General features: G+C 48.3%; 1 protein-coding gene across 8 annotated transcripts in view; it reads right to left on the bottom strand.

The window, feature by feature from the left end:
• The window catches only part of LOC140411434 (tyrosine-protein kinase Fyn-like), a 461,382-nt gene that overhangs the window by 84,253 nt on the left and 362,263 nt on the right, over positions 1–14,866 (bottom strand). For all 8 annotated transcript variants that reach the window (XM_072500549.1, XM_072500558.1, XM_072500552.1 and 5 more), the window contains one exon: positions 8,981–9,241. In XM_072500549.1, the coding sequence (XP_072356650.1) occupies positions 8,981–9,230 (250 nt within the window). In that variant the 5' untranslated portion in view covers positions 9,231–9,241. The remainder of the gene's footprint in view (positions 1–8,980; positions 9,242–14,866) is intronic.

Raw genomic sequence — 14,866 nt, 5'->3', positions numbered from 1 at the left:
CAAATCTTCTGGGGAGTCACAATCACCATTGGGTGGAAAAGGTGCCAGTGGGATAGGGTGGCAGAATGGTAGGCTGGCAAAGTGGGTGGGGTTGTAGGGTGGGTAGGGTGGTGACGTTGGGTCAGATCAGGTCAGGAGGGAGATGACGGTCAGGGGTCTCAGAGTGTCAGGGAGAGTCGGGGTGGTGCCATCAGTTGCGTAGTTAGCCAATTGATAGATACAATTTATTTTTCTGCCTAACATTTCCTGGGTACCTATCCAGGTGAGTAAACCAGGAGTCTCTGACGAACTCAGAACTTTTTCAGAGGGTTCTGGACACAGCGATTGACCATCAGAAACTGAAATGTCCTGGTCAATTCTGGAGGCCTTGCATTGGAACTTCCCAGGGGTCCCCCAGTGCATCTTCCAGGGGTACGTCTGGAGTATGACCATCCAAAGACAGGAAGATTTGGGCTGTTGGCACTGTATTCTTGATAGTGAGGACACACCACCAGCCCCCAATCGATGATTAATTCTATTCAGAGATATCTTATTTTGCCTTTTTTGTTAAAACTGAGGTTGGTTAGTAAGTTGAGGGAGATTATTTTGTCACCACCAAGAGGGGAAAGATTGTTGTGAGGCTGGTAGTGGCTATCGTTTCTAAGTGTTTTTTTAAGTTGGAGATCTATTTTTTCCAATGGGTGATTTTCTTTGCAAGGTAGAAAGAAAGTTGGGGGTGACACACTTCAGCAAGATGCTCCACATTAGGGGCCAGGCCACTCAACAACAAGCAGAACAGCCAAAAGAGAAAAACTGATTGAAGAAAGTTGACACAAAAGCATGAAACAGGAAGTTAGGGTTGTGGCCAGAAACTACATCCTGTGTAAGATTTTTTGTTAAAGGGAAATGTGTTTATAAAAAGGCTCTTGCCCCAAATCACACAGCAATGGATTTTGCTTGTCCAACCACAGATCTTTGAATATTTCTCTGCTGGAATCGACTACAGAAGTGGATTAATTGGGAAAATTAATAATTAATAAAATCTGTAAAAGTGGAAACAGTGTGATCAGGGCAGTGATGAATTAGATTATTTTCTATCTTTGCCTGACATATTTTTATTTTTTAATTGTTGCCACATTCCTGTTTATCCAGCTGCTTATTTAGGTTATCAGTGATTAACAAACTTTTAAATCCTGTTTAGTGATGGGAAATGGTCCACATACTCACTGTCTGCAACAAAACAAATATTCCTGGGATTAAAACACCCAAAAATAATGGTTAACCACTATACTAAGTAGGAAAAGCCTCAAGAACTCATATAACCACTGCCAAGAGCATAATGAGACATGAATGAATTTGCATATATTCCCATCTTGTCCCATAGCTCATTTACTCAGATATAGATAATGGAAAGGTTTTGAATTCACGTTGCAAATATCAATCCTCAATGGTGTTGCCCAATGATCCTGCAAACAGACATTGCAACTAATTCAGGTAACAGAAACTGCCAGAAAACAAATCGCACAGCCACAGGCCCCAGGGACCCTGGTTCAATTCTGGCCTCAGGTGACTGTCTGTGTGGATTTGCACTTTCGTCCCTTGTCTGCTTGGGTTTTCTTCGAGTGCTCTGGTTTCCTACCACCGTCTGGAGAGCTGCAGGTTAGGTGGATTGGACATGCTGAACTGCCCTTTAATGTCCAAATGTTTTGTGGGTTTGCTGGGTGATGGGGATAGGATGGAGGCTTGTGCTTCGGTAGGGTGCTTTTCCGAGGGCCGGTGCAGACTCGATGGGCTGAATGGTCTTCTGCACTGTAGGGATTCTATGAAGGTTAGGTGAAGGTTAGCCATTCTCTGTAAGGCCTGTGCATGGAGAAAATGTTACCTTGAAATTTAAAAAGCTAAGCATTTGGGAGCAAAGCAAAGTCACTGGACAGGAACCCAGGCCAGTTCCAATCAGTACAATTCTTCAATATCGGGCCCAGTGTCGATAGCTGCTGTCTGGAATAGGCCACCTGATTATTTTCTTCTACACAAAGCACGCTCTGTAACAATTGTAGCTTTTAACTGAACGAGTAAAACCTCGCACTGTTGAAACTCAGAAAATGTTTAGTCCTGATGAAAGCGACAGTTCAGGTGGGTACAGAGCAGCTGAATGGATCCAATACAAGAGGAAAAAAGCTTGAACTTCTACTTATTAATTTGTGGGATGTGAGTGTTGATGGGAAGATCAGCATTTATTGCCCATCCCACATTGTCCTCGAGAAGGTGTCAACAGCCTGCTTGAGAACTCTGTGGACACGAGACCATTTCATTTCTAAAGGTTTGTCTGGCGGGATCTAGTTGCACCTGGTCTGGTAAATCATGCCTGTATGATTGTGGTAAACCACTGTATTGTATTATACCTGCTGGATGTAACATGCCCGGGCTTGCCCCTGCTGGCTCCACCTGTGGCTCCTCCCCTCGGGCTCAGGTATAAAGGTGGCCAACCTCCGGCCCTGCCTTCATTCTGGGGCTGGCTGCTAGCAGATACCTTTAAGCTAATTAAAGCCACAGTTTCACTCTCAACTCATCTTCTGTTGTTATTGATGGTACATCAATTTAATTAGCTTAAAGTTTTAAGATGGACCAATCACTCAAACCTGATCGCCTGGAGCTGAACCCCCAAGCAGCCGACGCCACTATCACGTTCGAACACTGGCTACGCTGCTTCGAATCCTACATCGAATCCTCCGCCATCAACGTCGCCGAGACCCACAAGCTGCGAATTCTCAACTCCCGGGTGAGCCCGCAAGTAAACCTTATTATCAGGGACGCTGCCTCGTACGCGGATGCGATAACACTGTTGAAAGGACAGTATGTCAGGAAAGTCAACGAGGTGTACGCTAGGCATCTCCTTGCCATGAGGCGGCAGCACCCTGGAGAATCGCAAGCTGAATTTCTGCGCGCATTGCGGGTACTCGTTGGAACTGCAATTGTACGGCGGTATCGGTTGTCGAGCACACGGAGTTGTTGATCCGGGACGCCAATGTCGCAGGCATAAAGTTAAATTACACCCGCCAGCGCCTACTAGAAAGGGGTACACTCGACCTCCAAGAGACAGTACAGGTTTCGGACTTGTTAGAAGTGGCCCTCCACAACATGGATGCCTACACCTCCGATCAGGCAGCACCCTCGTGGACGTCGTGGGCGCCGCCATCACCCGACCCAGGGGGCGCTGCAAGCCTGTGCCGCGCAGAAACCCGCCAATTCCGGAGCCCCAAAGTGCTACTTCTGTGGCCAGGGTAAGCACCCCAGACAACGCTGCCCAGCGAGGAGCGCGACCTGCAACGGGTGCGGAAAGAAGGGCCATTTCGCTAAAGTCTGCCAGGCCCGTCCTGTTTTTAAACCCAGCAGCACTGCGTGTAGCCCGTGGAGGCGGCCATCTTCACCGCCACTTGCCACGTGCGACCCCTGGGGGCCGCCATCTTTGAATCACCCCGCCACCTCCCGAACCCCTGCTCACCCGATCGTAAGCTGGCCTCCGCTATCCTCGATCAGCCCGCCCACCTTCTGCAGCTCGCCTCCATCACCTTCGACCAGTCTCGATCGCATCACCTCGCCAACTCCATGATGGCCGTCCGGTTCAATGGCCACGAAACGACCTGCCTTTTCGACTTCGGGAGCACAGAGAGTTTCATTCATCCAGATACGGTACGGCGCCGCTCCCTCCCAATCTTACCCGCGACCCAGAAAATCTCCCTGGCTTCCGAATTGCATACCGTGGCACTCCGTGGGTACTGTGTTGCAACCCTTACAGTATGGGACGTTGAGTACAAAAACTTCAAATTCTATAGCCTCCCACAACTCTGCGCTGCCATGCTACTGGGGCTCGATTTCCAGTGCCATCTCAAAAGTGTTACCTTGGAGTTCAATGGACTCCTGCCCCCCCTCACCGTCCGTAGCCTCTCGTCCCTTAAGATCGCCCCACCCCCGCTCTTCGCTAACCTCACACCGGACTGTAAGCCCGTCGCCACTAGGAGCAGACGATACAGTGCTCGGGACAAGGCCTTTATCAGGTCGGAGGTCCAGCGACTCCTGCGGGAAGGGATCATAGATGCCCAGTACTAGCCCCTGGAGAGCCCAAATGGTGGTCATCAAGACTGGGGAGAAGCACCGGTTGGTCATCGACTGCAGTCAGACTATCAACCGGTACTCGCAGCTCGATGCGTACCCTCCCCCCCCCCCCCCCCCCCGCATATCTGACATGGTCAATCAGATTGCGCAGTACCGAGTCTTCCGCCCGGAGGACCGCCAATACACGGTCTTCGAGGCAGATGCACCTCTATCACTTCCTCAGGGTCCCCTTCGGCATCACCAATGGGGTCTCGGTCTTCCAACGAGAGATGGACCGAATGGTTGACTAGTACGAGCTGCGGGCCACGTTTCCGTATCTGGATAATGTCACCATCTGCGGCTATGACCAGCAGGACCATGACGCTAACCTCCAAAAATTCCTCCACACCGCCAAGCTCCTTAACCTCACGTACGATTAGGAGAAATGCATTTTCCGCACAACCCGCCTAGCCATCCTTGGCTACGTTGTGGAAAACGGAGTCCTAGGGCCCGACCCCGACCGCATGCGCCCCCTCCTGGAACTCCCCCTCCCCCACTGCCCCAAGGCCCTGAAGACATGCCTGGGGTTCTGCCCAGTGGGTCCCCAATTATGCGGACAAGGCCCGTCCACTCATTAAATCCACCCTTTTCCCCCTGACGGCTGAGGCCCACCTGGTCTTCAACTGCATCAAAGCGGATATTGCCAAGGCCATAATGCACGCAGTAGACGAGTCCATCCCATTCCAGGTGGAGAGCGATGTGTCTGACTTTGCCCTGGCCGCTGTCCTCAACCAGGCGGGCAGACCCGTGGCTTTTTTCTCCCAAACCCTCCAGAGCTCCGAAATTCGACACTCATCCGTCGAAAAGGAAGCCCAAGCCATTGTGGAAGCTGTGCGACATTGGAGGCATTACCTGGCCGGCAGGTGATTCACTCTCCTCACTGACCAACGGTCGGTTGCCTTCATGTTTAATAATACACAGCGGGGCAAGATCAAGAATGACAAGATCCTAAGGTGGAGGATCGAACTCTCCACCTATAATTATGATATCTTGAATCGACCTGGGAAGCTCAATGAACCCCCAGATGCCCTATCCCACGGTACATGTGCCAGCGCACAAGTAGACCGACTTCGGGCCCTCCACAATGACCTCTGTCACCCGGGGGTCACCCGGTTTTTCCACTTTCACAAGGCCAGTAACCTGCCTTATTCCATCGAGGAGGTCAGGACCATGACCAGGGACTGCCAGGTCTGCGCGGAGTGCAAACCACACTTCTATCGGCCAGAGCACACCTGGTAAAGGCCTTCCGGCCCTTTGAGCGCCTCAGCGTCGATTTCAAAGGGCCCCTCCCCTCCACTGACCGTAACGTGTACGTCCTCAACATCATTGATGAGTACTCACGTTTCCCTTTTGCCATCCCATGCCCTGACATGACCTCTGCCACAGTCATCAAGGCCCTGCACGGCCTCTTCACCTTGTTCGGTTTCCCCAACTCCATCCATAGTGACCGGGGTTCCTCCTTCACGAGTGATGAGCTGCGTCAGTACCTGCTTCCCAAGGGCATCGCCTCAAGCAGGACTACCAGCTACAACCCCCGGGGGAACGGACAGATGGAGAGGGAGAACGCGACGGTCTGGAAGGCTGTCCTTCTGGCCCTACGGTCTAGAAATCTCCCTGTCTCCCACTGGCAGGAGGTCCTTCCCGATGCACTCCACTCCATCTGGTCGCTCTTGTGTACCGCCACCAATGTGACCCCTCATGAGAGAATATTTATCTTCCCCAGGAAGTCCACCTCAGGGGTCTCGTTCCCGTCCTGGCTGAAGGTCCCAGGGTCCATCCTCCTCCGGAAGCATGCGAGGAGTCATAAGTCGGATCCCTTGGTCGAAAGGGTCCGTCTCCTCCATGCTAACCCCCAATATGCCTACGTGGCACACAATGACGGGCGGGAGGACACAGTCTCCCTTCGGGATTTGGCACCCGCAGGTTCCCTAGCAACCATCACCACTACCCCCGACCCTACACCTTCTCCCTTCATTGCTACCCATGGTGCACCAGGGCCACGGCATACTCCGCTAGTCCCAATGCATGGCACGCCAGAGCCTCAGGGTCCGGCGCCAGGCACTCAACTACTTGGTGACGCAGAAGACGAGACACAGGCCTCAACACTTCATCCGACACCAGTACCCACACCACAGCCGGGACTGCAGCGGTCACAGCGGAAAGTCAAAGCCCCTGACAGACTCGATATTTAAATCAACCGTCCATTTCACCCCTGGCGGACTCCTTTTTAACAGGGGTGGAATGTGGTAAACCACTGTATTGTATACCTGCTGTATGTAACATGCCCTGGCTTGCCCCTGCTGGCTCCGCCTGTGGCTCCTCCCCTCGGCTCAGGTATAGAGGTGGCCAACCTCCGGCCCTGCCTTCAGTCTGGGGCCGGTTGCCAGCAGGTATCTTTAAGCTAATTAAAGCCACAGTTTCACTCTCAACTCATTTTCTGTCATTATTAATGGTACATCAATGAGGAAGGTACACTTGCCTCACATAAGTCAGAAGCAGAACTGAAAATACCATTGAAAGATCAATTGACATTTTACTATGGGGTATGCCAGTGAGAAGGTACTAACACCTATTGCACAATCAACGAGACCAAGCTTGTCCAACTCCATTCCTCCATTTACCTACTAGTGCTTTCACTTTAATGCTTTTATTGTTGTTCATCCTATGATAACCAGGTCAGCTTCAGCAATGGGGAATCATTGAACAATTTGGGCTGCCAGTAAAGGGGGTGAGGGGGGATGACACAGCTCAGTCTGGCCAAACAAGACTGGAGTTTCGAAGAATGGGAGGGAATCGGATCGAGGTATATAAAATACTAAAAGAGATTGATAAAGTAAATGCAGACCAAGGGCGGGATTCTCCACCCCGCCAGCCGGCCAATGGGGTTGCCCATTGTGGGGAATGCCCGGGCGTGAGTGCAACGGAGAATCTCGCCAGCAGAGAATCCAGCTCCAAATGTTCCCCCTTGTGGGGCAATCTAGAACAAGAGGTCTCAGATATAGGTGGAGAGGCGGAGATTTAAAGCTGAGATGAGCAGAGGGTGCTGAATTTGTAGAACTCGCTGCTCCATAGTGCAGTGGAATCTGAGCCATTAAAATGGTTTTAAGAAGGAGATGGATATATTTCTGATATAAAAATCGGTTAAAAAGGGATATGGGGAACAGGCAGGGAGGTGGATTTGAGACCAGGAAGAGATCAGCCATGACGTGATTGAATGGCGGAGCAGGCTCGAAGGGCTGAATTGCCTACTTCTGCTCCTAATTCCTATGTTCCTGCAGCACGGTAGCATAGTGGTTAGCATAATTGCTTCACAGCTCCAGGGTCCCAGGTTCGATTCCGGCTTGGGTCACTGTCTGTGCGGAGTCTGCACATTTTCCCCGTGTGTGCGTGGGTTTCCTCCGGGTGCTCCGGTTTCCTCCCACAATCCAAAGATGTGCAGGTTAGGTGGATTGGTCATGCTAAATTGCCCTCAGTGTCCAAAATTGCCCTTAGTGTTGGGTGGTGTTACTGGGTTATGGGAATAGATTGGAAGTGTGGGCTTGGGTAGGGTGCCCTTTCCAAGAGCTGGTGCAGACTCGATGGGCCGAATGGCCTCCTTCTGTACTGTAAGTTCTATGAATTCTATGATCCCCCGCCCTGAGCCTTACTGTTAATCCTAGATTTGATCTTGAATTGGCTGCTTCTTGTTTGGCCAGACTGAGCTGCGTCATCCCCCCTCACCTCCTGATTGGGGCATCAAGCTGATGGATGTATGGGGGTTTGTGACCTAGTCGTGTGAGTATTAGTTTAGAGATTGTCCCGTAGTATTTGGGAAGAGAAGAAGACAAGATCAGGCAGGCAAGTCCCCATGCAAGTTCAGCAAGAAATTCTGGCCTCAATTCTTTTACAGATATACGCTCTGGAAGCTACTGATCCAAAGGAATTGTTGATCCACAATCTTCAGTTAGAACCAGCTAAAGGAAGAAACAATCATCCGTTCATTAGATTGAAACTGATAGGACTAAGAAGAGGGAAATTGGAAGCTGGGCACAATTATCAGAAAAAAGTTATTAAGGCCCATGAAAGAGAGTGATTTAATAGTTGAGACTATCTTTTGTTCAATTTAAGTATACCTCCGCCAAAACAACTCAGAATCAGGACATTGCATTGTGAATTCTGAGAAAACAGAACAATGACAATTCTTACACCACCCAAGAATATTCTTTCTCTCTCCAACAGTCTCCCACCATCACTTTATCATCATTATTTTAACTGGGCAGCACGGTGGCGCAGTGGTTAACACAGCTGCCTCACGGAGCCAAGGTCCCAGGTTCAATCCTGGCTCTGGGTCACTGTCCATGTGGAGTTTGCACATTCTCCCCATGTGTGCGTGGGTTTCTTCCGGGTGCTTCTTGTTTGGCCAGACTGAGCTGCGTCATCCCCCCTCACCTCCTGATTGGGGCATCAAGCTGATGGAGGTATGGGGGTTAGTGGCCTAGTCGTGTGAGTATTAGTTTAGAGATTGTCCCGTAGTATTTGAGAAGAGAGGAAGACAAGATCAGGCAGGAAGTCCCCATGCAAGTTCAGCAAGAAATTCTGGCTTGGGTTTGCTTGGGTTTCTCCCCCACAACCCAAAGATGTGCAGCGTAGATGGATTGGCCATGCTAAATTGCCCCTTAATTGGAAAAAATGAATTGGGTACTCTCAATTTATTTTTAAAATATTTTAACTACTGAGGTATTTGTACTTCCTGTACAATTGGTATTGGGAGTGCGTAAATGGCATTCCAACGTTTAACTTCTCAGCCCTTTTGAAGGTCCCGTCTACAACATTATTATGCAGAATGAAATTTATGAGCAAGGTATCTAACCTGGCAACCCTCCACTTCTTGTCGGAAGTGACCCGGTTGGGTAGCCAACAGATCCACCAAAAGGAGTCAGCACTGTATTAGTGGTGTCGTGGAAGCTGTTAAAGTCAGGGATCCTTGTAAAGACTGCAGGTTGGGGCTGATTGGTGGGGTCCGGTCCATAGCGTGGGTTCGTGTTTTGATTAAAGAACCCATCCCCATCTTCTGCCTGGGGTTTGGTCGATGCCTTCTCCTTACAATGCACGCAGCCCATTATCTGGAAATCTGTAAGCACGGAGAAAGGTCATTAATATTAGATATCGGAATCTGACATGTCAGCCAATTTTTTAAAAATGTTTTCACATCTTATATCTCACGACTCATAAGTTACATATTACAAAACCGTGCAAAAAAGTTTTAAAAAGACAAATAGAAATCAGCACATATCTTCACCGGCAATTGCCTTCCCTCCCGCTGAGACCATGCGCCCCCCCCCCCCCATTTAATCAGCATACATCTGACAGAGTCCTCAGTGTGGCCAGAGCACGTATTTACTAGTGTCTATTTACAGTTTAGTTTGGGCTTCAGCTGGCCCTCGGACCAGTATGTCAGTCACTTTATTTACCTGCCCTTGCTTGGGAACATATCTGATGCAAAGGGATTGATTTGGACATGAGTCACTGAATATCTGGTGGTTTCATAGATTATCATAGAATTTACAGTGCAGAAGGACGCCATTCGACCCATCGAGTCTGCACCGGCTCTTGGAAAGAGCACCTCCACCCTATCCCCATAACCCAGTAACCCCACCCAACACTAAGGGCAATTTTGCACTAAGGGCAATTTATCATGGCCAATTCACCTAACCTGCACATCTTTGGACTGTGGGAGGAAACCAGAGCACCCGGAGGAAACCCACGCGCACACGGGGAGGATGTGCAGACTCCGCACAGACAGTGACCCAAGCCGGAATCGAACCTGGGACCCTGGAGCTGTGAAGCAATTGTGCTATGCACAATGCTACCGTGCTGCCCTACCGTGCTGCCCTACCTACCGTGCCGGTTTCTTCCTGCTGAGAGTGAAGAGGCTCCTTGCGGTTTGCAGGCCGTGGCAGAGGTTAGCTATGGACGGTTTAGTGGATGGTTCAATGCTCCGACTGGGGAAGTGCAGATGTCTCAGAGGTTTGTGACACCAGAGGAGATTAAAAACTGAGGGAGGGATAAGGTTATCAACTTCACTTCCCCCGAAACAGTAGGGCTCAGGGAGACAGGAAGCAGAAGAACTGATACGATGGATCTTATAATCTGCTTTCAACCACTGATTCCAAATCAATTCAAAATTCAAATCATAATGACCCAGGATCATTCTGTGTGAATTTTGATGTTCACATGTTATTGAAGTCTCTTGGCCAGCTGCTTTATTGAAACAGGTTGCTGATTTACATTGCACCAGACAGTGTTTCCATGCTCACTGTAATTTCGGGGATAATGGTTTCAGCACCTTCTTCCTTTCATATACATTTATTTTGCATTTTGAGAATCATTAAATACAAAAAAAGCTACAAATAAGCACCTTGTATGAATCTACCATGGAGAACAATTTACAACCTGCAACTGTGAAACATAGAAGTGAGTTTCTCAAAGTCAGTGAACTATTTTCATTTGATTAAGCAGAAGTTATAGCTTTGTCTGAAATTGAAGTGATAATGTGTGTGGCTGAGGAGGGAGATTGCACTAATGTATTTACAACATTGAGGAAACAAATGCAGAATGAGAAACTTGCCGATATCCTTCGGTGCAGTGACTGTGACAGAAATGTTCTGAAGGAATCGTAATGCTGTGCACACATGGTTGAAAATAAAAATGCAAAGTCACCACTTTGTCTTGGATTTTCTTCCCTCCACTTCAAGCTTTCCGGCCACCTTGCATTTCTTCTCATTTACAGGAAGTGTGTGACCTTCCTGGTAATTTCTTCATGAGTAAAGCGATTGTACTTCCAGCACGGCAGGGCAAATGGTACCTAAACGATGCCACCCAAACCTAACAAGAAACCGGTTTGTACCAGACAAACTGGTCAAGAGTGAATTGTTGGGAGTGGGCAGCGAGAGTGGGGCAGGGTTCACAATGTATGAGAGCTGGCGATCCAAATCAATCATTGTATGAAGAGTAAATGATAAAAATAAGTCTATCGGAATCACCCTTACCGACTAACTCAGAGCGTGTTGCTCCAAGTGTCGCACTCAGGGAGTGCTTCACTGTCAGCTCTGGTGCTGTCCTGTGGGCGAGACAAGCTTTATCAGGTGAAAATTATTTCAAAGAAGGCAAGGGGAAGTCTTCTTGGTGTTCTGGCCAATATTGATTCTTCAATCAACAATCAACTAATGCCAGATTACTGGGTCTTTATCACATTACTGTTCATGGGAGCTTGCTGTGCACAAATTGGCTGCAGGAATTCCTACATTACAGCAATAACTACACTTTAAAAATATTTTATTGCCAGTCAAGTGCTTTTCCATGTCCTGGGGAGCTATATAAATCCAAGTCTTTCTTTTTCTAATTCTTGCTATTGTATCTAGAGCCATAAAACACAAAATCAAGACGATATTGTCAAACCTGTTCAAAAACCTCGGGTGGCAGTCAAAGTATTGTGTACAATTTTGGGGACCCCATTTAAAAAATATATAAAAACAATGGAAATAGCGCATCTCAGATCAATGAGCAGATCTCTGGAATAGGAGGTTGTATGGGTATTACGAGACTTTGGAAATTAGGCCTGTACTCCACAGGAGTCGAGATAATTGAGAGGTGACCTGATCAAGGTTTTCACAAGTACGATCAGGTAGTGATGAGGTTGTTTCTGTTGGCCAGCGAGATAGTAACAAGGAGGATCATTCAATGCAGAAGTAATGGGGAGGTTAATAAAGAAAACCTTCTCACAGGGGAGGGTTAGAATGTGGAGATCTCTGTCACAAACCATTGCTGAAGCAGAATTTGTAAGACTTTCAAAAGGAGTTGGAAAATTACTTGAAAAGAGTGCTTAAGAAAAGGGAGCAAGTACGGGTGTGAGATGAGACTAGGTGGTATATGTGGAGAAAAATATGAAAGGAGGCTTGATGTGTGACTGGTTAAATGGCCTACATCTATACTGTGAGATTCTACAATTCTACTGATAACGCTGCGTATGCTGCACAGAGCTTGTTTAGAGTTTTCCCTCGGTCACTGTTCACTGCACTACACAGTAATGTATGATAGTGGGCACGATTTTACCAAAAGGGAACAAAGTCTCATAGTCAGCGGGTTTAGCCGCATGTTTCCCGGCGCTCACAGAGCCAAGAAACACATGGCTATAAAAGGTCACTCACATTAGATAAGGGGCCTCAGCAGAGAACACACAGCCGAGGCCGCACATTGCCCTGTTTTCTGCACTGAGCAGCTCCATTCGGCAGAACTCTTCAGCATAGTGAGAGATCGGGATGTCATTTTTAAATGGCACCCCAATCTCCGTGGCCACCCGACGTGACCCCCCAGCCCCCACAAGCCACAACGTACAATGGGAGGGTCCCCAGACCCCCGCACCCCCCCCCCCCCAACACCCATGCAAGGCACCCCCGGCCAGAATATCAAGGTGCCCAGGTGGCTCTGCCAGCTGGCAGGGCCACTGCCAGGGTAAGTTGGCATTTTTCGTGCAGTGACGATCGAGCTTGGGATGCCCTGCCCAGTTGTTGGGGAGGTATGGGGGGAGGGGCCCGTGGACCTCATAATTGATTGGGGCTTGTGGGGTGGTGGGGGGTCGCATTGGGGGCTCCAGAGATCGAGACGCCATCTGGCAAGCAGACCTCCTCAGTGCTGAAAATGGGGCTATGTGTGACCTTGGCAGCGCATTCCCCGTTGAGGCCCCCTATCTAACCCGAGTGCCGTTCGATAGCGTTATGTTTCTCTGCACTGCGATCGCCAGGAAACATGTGGCTAAATGCGCTCGCTATGGGATTTTGTTCCCATTTAGTTAAATCGCGCCCCAAGTGTTTTGGCGTGGACCTTCTTGTTGGGGTTTGGGCAGAGTTGGCCTGGGAGTCGAGGGGACGGGACTTGTGTAGTAGTTGTACTGTTCTGTACATAAAGGGTAGGATGCTCTGGTTGTGTCTGCCCGGCGACTGGAGAATCCCGCCCGAGGTCAATGGAGTTCTCCATTCTCTGCGGCTCGCCCTGCGGCGGGCAGGGCAGGAGAATCCAGCCCCAAGTTCTTCTTAGTTAAATAAATCACCATTGTGATTTAACACCGCCTCGTCACTTGCCTTGCAATACAACAATTTCTGATTGAGATTCGTAAATGAAGAATTTATGAATGGCTCATTGGGTGAGGCGGTTATGGGAGAGGATGGGAGAAAACTGACTCGAATGGAAAATAAAAAAGATATCAACAGAACACCATAACACTTCAACCAGAATGCAATAGCACTTTAACGCAATGGTCTCATTTTTGTTGCCATTAGTCAGGTTGCAATATGCACACCTTTACAGAATATTTTGAACTGCTACATTGTGTTAATTGATAATTGTGCTGCCACTGGCTGTTTCACTATTGTCCACCTTCACTTTGAAGAAAACTTCCAATCGCTCCCACCACTGTAGTAAACGGTGCAAAGAGGTGAGTAAATAGTCCTATTCATCCAAACTTTGGAAGATTGAAATTCACATTTGTTCTGAAAATGAATCATCCACTATCAACACTTATACGAACATTTCAAGTTAAAATATAGTTATTACTTTGAAAACGCAGGACCTCCACTGATCAAATTTTAAACCACAAGCAGTTCATTGATCAATCTCTTGAAAAAGCTCTAAGAAGGAATGAAAAAATGAACTCAGAGAACATTTCAGTCTAAAACAGAACGTAGCATAAATCTAAGTCAAGGTTGTAGATTTTGCTCCTTTTGATGGAATGGTAAAATGCACATTAAGTGCTTTTTAATACACGCTGCTGTTTCTTCAGCGTTCTGTCGTTTTTGCACTATTGTCCTCTACAGTGCAGTAAATTAACTTTGATTTTTAGAAAGTATTGACATTCTTCTTCCTATACAACATGTCGCAGAGCTCAGATTTTCCTCGCACTATGACTCAACGCTGCGGTGACATTGGGCTTTGGACGATGCCATCTCTTTGAGTTTAAATTCTTTCATCTCCCATTTCGAGATGATTCACACCAGCGAAAAGCGACAGGCATATCACATGACTTTACTGAGGTGCAAACCTCTCCAGATTTACATCAACACAAATAGATTAAATTAAAAATGAATTGTCTTATTTAAAAACGTAAAATAAAATTACTTGAGTGGCTTCACGTTACTTCCAACATGGACTTGCGGAATATATAGGATTTAGGTAGAAAGCTGCTGTAATCCCTTTGTTAAAAGTCACATCAAAATTGAACTCTCTGTTGTGTTTGTAATGTCAGATATCAACTGCATCTTTTCATATTTATTTGACATTTTTCTTCCATTCTTTCCAGAAGACACTGACACTGGCAATGGGACATGTTGCAAATGATTGCTTTTACTTTCTGAACATATAAAGAAAGTGCCAAAGTTTCTCCTCCTGATGCCCACACACATATGCATTCTAGTCATGATTAAACATAATGAACATAGTAGATAGGGAGGCTCTGTGCCCACTGATGAGCATAAGACAGAAGGCAAAAGAATCAGAAATAAAGGGCGGGATTCGCCGACCCACCGCCGGGCCGGAGAATCGCCGGGGGGGGCGGCGTGAATCCTGCCCTGCCGCCCCGACACCGGCTGCCGAATTCTCCGGCGGCGGGGTTTTGGCGGGGGGGGGATCGCGCCACGCGGTCAGCGGCTACTGGCAGCGCCCCCCCCTCCCCCCCGGCGATTTACCGGTCTGCGATTGGCGGAGC

Source organism: Scyliorhinus torazame, chromosome 1 (assembly GCF_047496885.1).
Source record: "Scyliorhinus torazame isolate Kashiwa2021f chromosome 1, sScyTor2.1, whole genome shotgun sequence".
NCBI classification, from domain to species: domain Eukaryota; kingdom Metazoa; phylum Chordata; class Chondrichthyes; order Carcharhiniformes; family Scyliorhinidae; genus Scyliorhinus; species Scyliorhinus torazame.
Note: the sequence above shows the minus strand (reverse complement) of the source record. Positions and strands in the feature narration are given on the sequence as shown.